Here is a 9,732-nt window from a genome sequence, read left to right on the forward strand (position 1 = left end):
TCTCACTCTCAATCTCTGACTCTGACTCTGACTCTGACTCTGACTCTGACTCTGACTCTGACTCTGACTCTGACTCTGACTCTGACTCTGACTCTGACTCTGACTCTGACTCTGACTCTATCTTCATCTCCATCTCTATCTCTGTCTCTGACTCTGTTTCTGTTTCTTTTTCTGGTTTATTGTTTGGAATGACTTTGATCATTTCTAGCCTTCAAGAATACTTGCACGGCAATATTACAGCAAAATCATGGCGCGAAAATGAACAGTGACTTCACATCTAGTCTGCTGCAGACATTCAGGACTGTCATCCCGAAATCTGTCCAGGAAAGGACGATGAATGGAGTCAACAAGTCAAGGAGCGATGGCGCTGGCACGAGAAACACTGAGAGCAGGGACATGAAGTACAGGGGAGGTTGTAAAGAGATCAAGCTGCCTATGATTGAGTCAGCCGCTCAACACTCGTTTGTTTCATCGCTGTTCGACATTCGCGCTCACGATGATGCGGGAAAGAAATCTTTTACAAAGCTGCAGAGGCTCGAGGTACAACATGCAGAAATTTCTCGGCAGCTACTCAACTGTGATTGTTGCAGAAGATCTCGACAAACCAAGGCAGACCGAAACTGAAAGGTGAAGACGATGATAGACTTGAAACCTTCCTTCTCACATTTGTACCTTTTGCTGTCAGGGTTCAAAATTCCGGATGAAAACACATGCAAGAATGCAAGAGTCGCTTTCCGATCCAAGTATTATCATGGCGGTAAGGACTTATTTGCGCTCATCTCCTCTTAACATAACACACTTTGTGCAGAAACAAACTGGAAGATCAAAGGGAAGGTCGACCAAAGCCTTGCAAGGTAAACAACAAAGTCAGATGGCATTCGAATCACTTATGGACATGCAGGCTTGCTATTCTTGAAGCAGAGAACTACAAGACACGAGCTGAATGCCAACTTGCTGAGATTCTCAACTGGGAAGACGTAGAGAAGATCGTCTCTGCTGAACAGTGCAACTTCATCGTCTATGATCTTCTGGACTCCTGTGGAGGAAAAGCGGGAAGAGCAGAAACAATCATCATGTGGTTCCTCAACAAACATGCCGAAATTGTTGCCTGGGAGAGTGTGGAGGTTGGTTTTCCCCATCTCCTACTGCCACAGCGACTTGCGCCCCCTCCTCGGCTCCCTGTTCCTACTCCTCGTCCTCGTCCTCGTCCTTGTCCTGTCCTCTGCAATCTGAATGTCAGCTTGCAGGTTCAGTCAGTCCTGCAGGGACCGGGCGGAGATCATTTCATCGAGACGATAACGAGCAGCATGGAGGACTCAATCAGAATCTACGGCAACACGATCCTAAGGAAACTTTACAGTCTCTGTATCCTTCCTGTCGAAGAGTGTCTTCAGTCTTGCCAAGAGCTCGTGCTGGTCCCCTGCGGTGCTCTCAGTATGATCCCTTGGTCGGCGCTGGTCAGCCGTCGAGGTCGGTTCTTGGTGGAATCTCATCATATTCGAGTTGTTCCCAGCCTCCTCCTCATGAAGAAAGTGCTCGAGCACAGCAGGAACAGCCCCCTGTGCATTCCAGAGAGGGCAAGAAGGAGAGCTCTAGTGGTAGGGAATCCCTTCCCGACCTCCTTCAACTACGGCACGGGCAACGTGGAGGACGGAGAACTGATTCATGCGGGAGCAGAGACCGAGGAGGCAGAGGCTTGTCTGGCAGGCAACGACTTCTCCGTCTGCACGCTGAGTGGAGGGGAGGCAACAAGAAGCAACTTCTTCGATGCTGCTCGGGACGCTGACTGGCTTCATCTCGCCGCCCATGTGGAGAACTCGAACATCCTCATGGCCATGAAGGGAGTCAGACAAGACCCTGACAGCAAGCGTCATCACCCTGACCCCGTGGAGTTCGACGACGGCGTCGTTCAACCGCGACAGATTGAGCAGGAGCTCAAGCTAGCGGACGGAGCCGTCGTCTTCCTAAGCGCCTGCAACGCCTGCACCAGCAGCGAGGCGCTGTTTAGACTTTGCCGAGCTTTCATCACAGCAGGAGCAAGAGCCGTCGTGCTCAGCATCTGGAGCTTGATCGACGAGAGCACCTCGACCCTCATGCGCCGAGTCTATCGCAGCATGCAGCACGGCCTTACGGTGCACGGGGCCCTCCGGTGAGCATGAACTCTTTCTCTTCCGCCTTCAGCGCTCACGATCCTGCAGTGAAGCCATGCTTCAACTAGCAGGACGAAAGTTCTGCCCTCCCGGTGACCGACTTGCCTTGTGGGATGACCCCGAGACACCCTTCCACGACCTGCCCTACAGGCAAGACAGCAGCTCCTCCTTGTCTGCTCCCTGCCCCTCCTGCCCCTCCTCGTAGAAGGAATTTCCCTTCCCCACCTCCTCCTCCTGCTCCTGTCTTCTCCATCATTTTCTTTCTGCCATTGTCGCAATTCCTTCTTACGTGAATTCTGCAGCCGTCCTCTCCACTGGGGAGGTCTAATAGTAGTTGGGACTTGTGCACGATTGCTCAAGAGAGAAAAGCAATCGTCATGGCAACGAGCGAACAGCGTCATGGGAATAACAACAAAGGTTGATCTGCTTCGTCGGTCGACAGACAAGGTTTTGTGATGTGATGTGATGTGATGTGAGGTGTACAGAAGAACGAAGTGAGAATGAAAATTTTATGTAATTTGAACAACATTCAGATCTGCTTAAAAAAGAGAAATCGTATGAGACAAGACTGTAAACTTCATCCAAGCTTTGTGTTTCCACTGATCAGCACTTTATACCGCCCAAACATGAGCAGCAGGTTCAAGGAGTGAATGATTCCGAAGTTTGCTAAGACAGGAGATGATCTGGTGTTTGTACACATCAACGACAACCTCGCAGTCGTTTGTTTTCACCCCCAAGGGTTTCAGCTCACATGCAATTCTCTTATTTGACAAGACGACGAAGTCACACCACATGAATAAACTGCATCACGGAATAGGATCTACAGGGATGATTGGCAAAGTGTCCTCTAAATATTCTGGCATGAATTTGCAAAGGGTCACAAACACAAGACGTCTCGCTACAAAGATTACGTCAGGAAACAATAATGGATGGCCAAAGACAGCGCAAGCAAATATTGCCATTGGATATAACCAAGGCTAGTCTCGAGGCAGTTTCCACAAGCATTCTCCCTTCTCTTCTCCTTCCTCCGTGAACCCAACAACTCAACTCACGCAATCTTGCAAGCTCCTCCTATATCATCCTTCCCCCTGCTCCCCCTGCTCCCCCTGCTCCCCCTGCTCCCCCTGCTCCCCCTGCTCCCCCTGCTCCCCCTGCGCCCTGCATCGACCTCACACCTCAGTCACCAGATTCGACTGTTACACTGTAACGGTGAGGCACAAACAAGGCATCTTTAAATCAGTTGTAACAGGGCCATCAGACTGTAACCCACCCCACCAGTGGCGATAGTTGTATTTGTGGGGGTGGGGGTCTTATCCCCCCCGGCGAAGGGGTCAAAATTAAAAGTATTTCATTCGAATCTTTTAAAAGTAGTTGTAGAGAGCATGTGTAGTAAACTCTTGAGTCATGGTCTTAGTTCCGATAAGTTGCGATATCCTGACCTTTTCTTGTAACGGAAATGAAACGGCTGCTGTAACTGTGGTGGGAGTCAACTTCCTGGGTGGGTCATTGTCAAGCATAAGAGGGGGTAGGGGTAGTGACCAGCTGTCTGTTTTAACGAAACGACGAGATGTCATGTCGGTTCCTATGAACATCAACTATGTACCCGTCCCTTTGACTTCCATAGTACCCCTACTGCATATCTGTAACAAACCAATTATAAACAAACCGAGTCCTCTAAAACTCCACCACTCCACTTGACCTCTTGGAAATATTCAGTACCCCTCCAATAAACCTTATGTACCCCCATGTTTTACTGGAGGGTGTCTACCCCACCACTCAGTCTTTTGCTGATTGCCCTAACGTCTACCACCCCACCTGGTCAAATCTCTGTGTGGGGATTCAACTACCCCACCCTTTGTAATCCTCACGATTTAAATTTAACGGACCCGTATGTTGAACTTTGTACCAGGACCCCACCCTGCTCACGGACCAAGATAAAGCAGTACTCCTCACGCCTGACCGCCGAAAGGAGAAACGAGACGAGACGATGGCAGGGGTTTCTTTCCGCTCACGCTCCCATTCCCTCCATGCTTCATCCGCGTCCCTATCTTCCTCCCTGCCCTCTCAGTCACCCATATCCCTGCACCACCTCTTCCCCTCAGCTGCTCCAGGACCGGAGGCTTCTTCTTCGATGATCAACCATGATTGTTGGAACCATGACTTGATGGAACACTCCGAGGCTCAAGCTCCGTCCCATCAGATCCATCAGATCCATCCTTCTCTTCTCGAATCTTGCTCAGGTCCCTCCGCGGCACCTAGTGGACCGAGCTCACAGCAATGTGCTCACCCGTCCCGCATGCGTCGCGCAAGCATCGGCACAAAGGCACAGGAAGTCATTCCTCCAGCAGAAACTTCGTTGCCTGCGCCGCAGGTGTACAAGAAAGACTCCAAGAAATCAAGGTCCAAGTCGATTGATGTTCGACACCAGTCCAATGCAAGGAAACTCTCCAATGCCATGGAAGGGTTTGAGCGCGTGGTAACCATGAAGAAACAATCAGAAATGATGAATCAACTCAAGCGACAATCTACTCCAAACATCATGTTCTCCTTTAGCGAGATGTAATGCAAGCTCTTGAAATTCGAATCAGAGTGAAGAATTCTTTTAATATGATCGTACACCATATGTTGTCAAGGCGATGTAGTCTTAATCGGTTCAACATACTAGTACAGCAAATGAAGAAACTCACGTGAAGGCTCCAAATAGTGATCTCGTACGCCAAACAAAGTGACAAAGTCATGTGGAAGGTTGAAGGCTGCCGGGGGTGGCATCTATAGAAGTAGGTGCGGTGTGTGGATTTGTCAGTGCAGGAACTGGTCTGAGAGGAAATAGAAAAAATGCTGATGAGAACTAAACAGGAGTACATGTGATGTGTTTGAATGAAAGTTGATTGTTGGAGTACGAGTCAACATTTCCTCTATCGCCAATGCATAGAGAGTTTATTCAGATCTCTTGTAACGAACGAGCCAAGCCAAACCCCTGCCTCCCTGCCCTTCCTCCATGCCCCAATCTCCGCCAACAGATAGCGATATCTCATTCCCTTTTTCTAACGGTAAAGAGGCTGATCAAGAAACAAGGCCGGTACCGACTTGAATAAGATATGTTTGTTTGAGAAGGGCCAGCATAGTAAATGAACTTGTGACTGGCGAAAAACTCCAAACAAATACCGTCAAAATCCTTCCGCGACCTAACAGATCTTTTTGTTCATACCCAGTCCAAACCAAAGAAAAAAAGAGGAACCAAAAGGAGAAACAAAACTCAGGAATACCTTCAGCATTTCATAACAAACAACACAAATAAAACTTTGCACCTACCTAGTTGAACCACCACCCCCGAAACCCCCCACATCCTCCGCGCTCCATCCTCCACGCTTCTACCTCACAAAGAAGCTCCTCCGCCCTCGGCCTCTCCTCTGCCTTCATCGCCCATGATCGCTTCATCATGTCTCCCAGCTTCCTGGGCATCATGCGCTCCTCTAGCTCCAGCGGCCGGAAGTAGCCGTACGTCGACGCCAGCTGGGCAACTGCATGGCCGTCCATGTTGCTGAAGGGATGGCCTCCGGCGAAGATAAACCACATCAACAGCCCGAACGAGTACACGTCCACTGCCGTCGTGTAGTCGGCTTCTCCTCGGTAGATCTCCGGAGCCATGTACCGGAACGTCCCTGTCGTCCCCGTGAGGTTGTAGCCCGGCTCGCTCCCAGCAGGGTGCTGGTCCTCCTGCTCTGGCGTCGGGCTCGTCGTGGAGGAGCGAGGGCACCGGCGGCTGACCCCGAAGTCTCCGACCTTGATGGAGCGGCCGTCAGCAGAGAGCAGCATGTTGGCTGGCTTGATGTCGCGGTGAAATACAGGAGGCGTCTGCGAGTGCAGGTACGTCAAGGCGCTCAGGATGTCCTCTACCCACGACACTGCCCTGCTGATCCTCGGTCGCCACTGCCGGCTCCGTCGCGCCTGCTTCTTGGTCTCGTAGTAGTGCTCGAGGTTCCCTCCTGGCATCAGCTCCATCACCAGCCATGGCAGCCCGCCGTGCTCGTAGATGCCGTAGAACTCCACCACGTTGCAGTGCTTGAAGCCATGGCTCATCATCTCGATCTCCTTGAGCAGCTCCTTCCCTTCCCTCGACCGCACGTCGAGCTTGGGGCACAGCGTCTTGACGGCCACGGGCCTGCCCTTGCATACGCCTCGTCTGACCTCTCCGAAAGACCCTTGCCCGAGCAGCTCCCCGATGGTCAACGAGGAGCGACGAAGCACGAACGAGTCGCACCTCGCCAGGTCAGGCTCCTTGAGGACGGCGTGATGTGAGGCGAGCTCGAGGAGGATGGGGCAGTCCTCATTGAGGGAGGATCGCCTGCCAGAGCTGGTCTGACTTACGTGAGGGTCGGTGTGACTCTGGGAGCGGGTCGAGTCATCCAGAGCGTCGGGAGGTGTAATTTCCTGCTTGGGAGAGGCGTCGGAGGGGGGGGAGAGGAGGCTTGTTTGTGTGCTTGGGGGGGAGAACTCGAGGGAGCAAGATACGATGTGCATGTCTGTGCTCATTCTGAACAGTGGGAGGCAACTTGAACAGTATGTTTTTACGCTTGTCCTGTAATTGTCCGGAAAGTCGAAACGCCATTATTGGACTACCCACCCTTGTGGTTGAGGCTTTTTGGGGGTAAGCACCCCTTCTTGGGAGACCCCGAAGTTGACGTCTCGGGACGGGGGGCGATCTCGAGATCTTTCCCCCTCCGACTGTACCTGATGTTTTAGTCAACTGTGTGACTCTTTGATTTGACGGTCAAACAGGAATCAGCGGGCGCATCGTCATTACGTACCGATTTTTTTAACTTAACTTTTGAACTTCGAGATAGGGGGATGAGGGGCTCCTACCTCCGCTCAGCGGTACCATTGTCCCTACGGCGGTGCTACTATCCCTAATAGGGTGCCCTACGGCGGTACGACTGTCATAGTATCGCTACGCCGGTGCTATCATCCCTACGGAAATACTACGGTACGGTACGTCCCGGGCGGCGGTAGTCGCTTTTTTTACTCAATTGAAGTTGAAAAACAGTAGTGAGGCGTAAAGTGACGGGCTGTCAACTTCCCTGATCAGAAGAGGGGTAGTAAGATAGGCTGATACCCCCTTGAACGAGGGTCAAAGAAGGGGTGGTGAATTGAAGGTGAACCCCTTGCGCAGTGGTTTTATAGCCACAACGAGTCGGTGTAAAGTACCCCATGTTTGAATGGAACTATGGCACTACCGGTGGTGGGATCGGCGGCGGTCACGAGGTCGGAGGAGGGCATGTGATCAGAGCAAATCAGTTGAGCATTCAAGAGAAAACAAACATCTCAGACTACAAGCATCCAACAAGAAATTAACAACACCAGAACAGCAAGAAAACACTTCTGTCAAGCCTTGAGTCTGTACTCCAAGGTAGCTGCATCTGTTCACAATGAGCATAGACACGCACAACGTATCTTGCTCCCTCGAGTTCTCCCCCCCAAGCACACAAACAAGCCTCCTCTCCCCCCCCTCCGACGCCTCTCCCAAGCAGGAAATTACACCTCCCGACGCTCTGGATGACTCGACCCGCTCCCAGAGTCACACCGACCCTCACGTAAGTCAGACCAGCTCTGGCAGGCGATCCTCCCTCAATGAGGACTGCCCCATCCTCCTCGAGCTCGCCTCACATCACGCCGTCCTCAAGGAGCCTGACCTGGCGAGGTGCGACTCGTTCGTGCTTCGTCGCTCCTCGTTGACCATCGGGGAGCTGCTCGGGCAAGGGTCTTTCGGAGAGGTCAGACGAGGCGTATGCAAGGGCAGGCCCGTGGCCGTCAAGACGCTGTGCCCCAAGCTCGACGTGCGGTCGAGGGAAGGGAAGGAGCTGCTCAAGGAGATCGAGATGATGAGCCATGGCTTCAAGCACTGCAACGTGGTGGAGTTCTACGGCATCTACGAGCACGGCGGGCTGCCATGGCTGGTGATGGAGCTGATGCCAGGAGGGAACCTCGAGCACTACTACGAGACCAAGAAGCAGGCGCGACGGAGCCGGCAGTGGCGACCGAGGATCAGCAGGGCAGTGTCGTGGGTAGAGGACATCCTGAGCGCCTTGACGTACCTGCACTCGCAGACGCCTCCTGTATTTCACCGCGACATCAAGCCAGCCAACATGCTGCTCTCTGCTGACGGCCGCTCCATCAAGGTCGGAGACTTCGGGGTCAGCCGCCGGTGCCCTCGCTCCTCCACGACGAGCCCGACGCCAGAGCAGCAGGACCAGCACCCTGCTGGGAGCGAGCCGGGCTACAACCTCACGGGGACGACAGGGACGTTCCGGTACATGGCTCCGGAGATCTACCGAGGAGAAGCCGACTACACGGCGGCAGTGGACGTGTACTCCTTCGGGCTGTTGATGTGGTTTATCTTCGCCGGAGGCCATCCCTTCAGCAACATGGACGGCCATGCAGTTGCCCAGCTGGCGTCGACGTACGGCTACTTCCGGCCGCTGGAGCTAAAGGAGCGCATGATGCCCAGGAAGCTGGGAGACATGATGAAGCGATCATGGGCGATGAAGGCAGAGGAGAGGCCGAGGGCGGAGGAGCTTCTTTGTGAGGTAGAAGCGTGGAGGATGGATTACGTGTCCGGGATGGCAAGGTGTGCGGGAGGTTGGCAGAGGAGAAATTGGTTTTCGTGGCTAGCAGGGACTTGGAATTGCATCCCGGTGTAGGGCCGCGGCTCAGCAGGTGACGGCGGGCCACTGGCTCAGTATGATCCGTGACTCAGCCTGCAGAACAGCTCGGCTGAGTTCTGGCAGTTTGTGGCACTGCCACCCGGCGGCGGCCGGGCGCCGGCTCAGCGGCTGACCCGCCAGCCTACTACCGTACCGTAATGACTTCAAACGTTGTCCTCGTACTGCTTTTTCAGTAACTTAACTTTGAGTAAAGAAGATCATGAACCGTCATACACCTAAATTGGTTAGTTGTGATTGACTCGATTCAATTCGAAAGTGCCATCACTGTGATCATTTTAGTATCCCAGGCCGGACTCCGATGTGAGTGAGCCGTCACTCGCTCGGATGCCACTCGGCGGATGGCCGCCCGGCCGCTGTGACTCCGACTGAGTCGAGCCGGGGCACCGTCACCGGCAGCCTCGGACGGTGGCGCCGCCGCCGCTTCGAGCCCGAGTCACTGACTCCCGAGCCGGCGGCCGCGCGGCCGCGGCCATCGGCGGCCCGGCCGCAACTTGTGCGGCCATGCCATGATAGGCCGGGCTCACCGGCGTACTGGCAGGCACGTTGAAAGTTCCGAGTTCCGAGTTCTGCCTGGTCAGTGCCGGGCCCGGTACGCCTTGCACGTGGACGGGTGACACGGCCGGGCATCTCCGTCCTGGCGCCGGCGCGGTCACCGGGTGGGACCCGGTCACGGGCGGGGACCCGGGCCCGGCCCCCGGGCCCGCCCGTCACTGAGTCAGAGTCACGTCACGGCGTGCCGCGGCCGCCGCGCGATGCCGACCGTCACGGTGGCGGCCCCGTCACTAGTACGGGCCGGTCACCGGCGTACCGTCGCCGGCCGCGTACGGTACTGAGTACGGTCACTCAGCCTGGCAGCGGCG

The 9,732-nt window shown here is 54.1% G+C and overlaps 4 protein-coding genes across 4 annotated transcripts; 3 read left to right on the forward strand and 1 right to left on the reverse strand.

Moving 5' to 3' along the window:
* Positions 1-258: 258 nt before the first annotated feature.
* On the forward strand, positions 259-2,153 carry GUITHDRAFT_114837 (hypothetical protein; the record flags this gene model as incomplete). Its single annotated transcript, XM_005825880.1, has 6 exons — positions 259-540; positions 591-627; positions 686-757; positions 809-854; positions 902-1,124; positions 1,248-2,153. The coding sequence occupies 6 exons, from the start codon at positions 259-261 to the stop codon at positions 2,151-2,153; spliced, it is 1,566 nt and encodes a 521-aa protein (XP_005825937.1).
* A 2,128-nt stretch (positions 2,154-4,281) lies between these two features.
* Positions 4,282-4,713, forward strand: GUITHDRAFT_114838 (hypothetical protein; the record flags this gene model as incomplete). The annotated part of the gene is made up of 1 exon (XM_005825881.1): positions 4,282-4,713. One exon carries the CDS (start codon positions 4,282-4,284, stop codon positions 4,711-4,713), a length of 432 nt encoding a protein of 143 aa, XP_005825938.1.
* Positions 4,714-5,657: 944 nt separating this feature from the next.
* On the reverse strand, positions 5,658-6,401 carry GUITHDRAFT_44310 (hypothetical protein; the record flags this gene model as incomplete). The annotated part of the gene is made up of 2 exons (XM_005825882.1): positions 5,658-5,844; positions 5,908-6,401. Coding segments are annotated over 2 exons (681 nt in total), but the record flags the coding sequence as incomplete, so codon positions are not given.
* A 1,478-nt stretch (positions 6,402-7,879) lies between these two features.
* Positions 7,880-8,740, forward strand: GUITHDRAFT_50121 (hypothetical protein; the record flags this gene model as incomplete). Its single annotated transcript, XM_005825883.1, has 2 exons — positions 7,880-8,341; positions 8,393-8,740. Coding segments are annotated over 2 exons (810 nt in total), but the record flags the coding sequence as incomplete, so codon positions are not given.
* Positions 8,741-9,732: the final 992 nt, after the last annotated feature.

This window comes from Guillardia theta (assembly GCF_000315625.1).
Source record: "Guillardia theta CCMP2712 unplaced genomic scaffold GUITHscaffold_79, whole genome shotgun sequence".
NCBI classification, from domain to species: domain Eukaryota; class Cryptophyceae; order Pyrenomonadales; family Geminigeraceae; genus Guillardia; species Guillardia theta.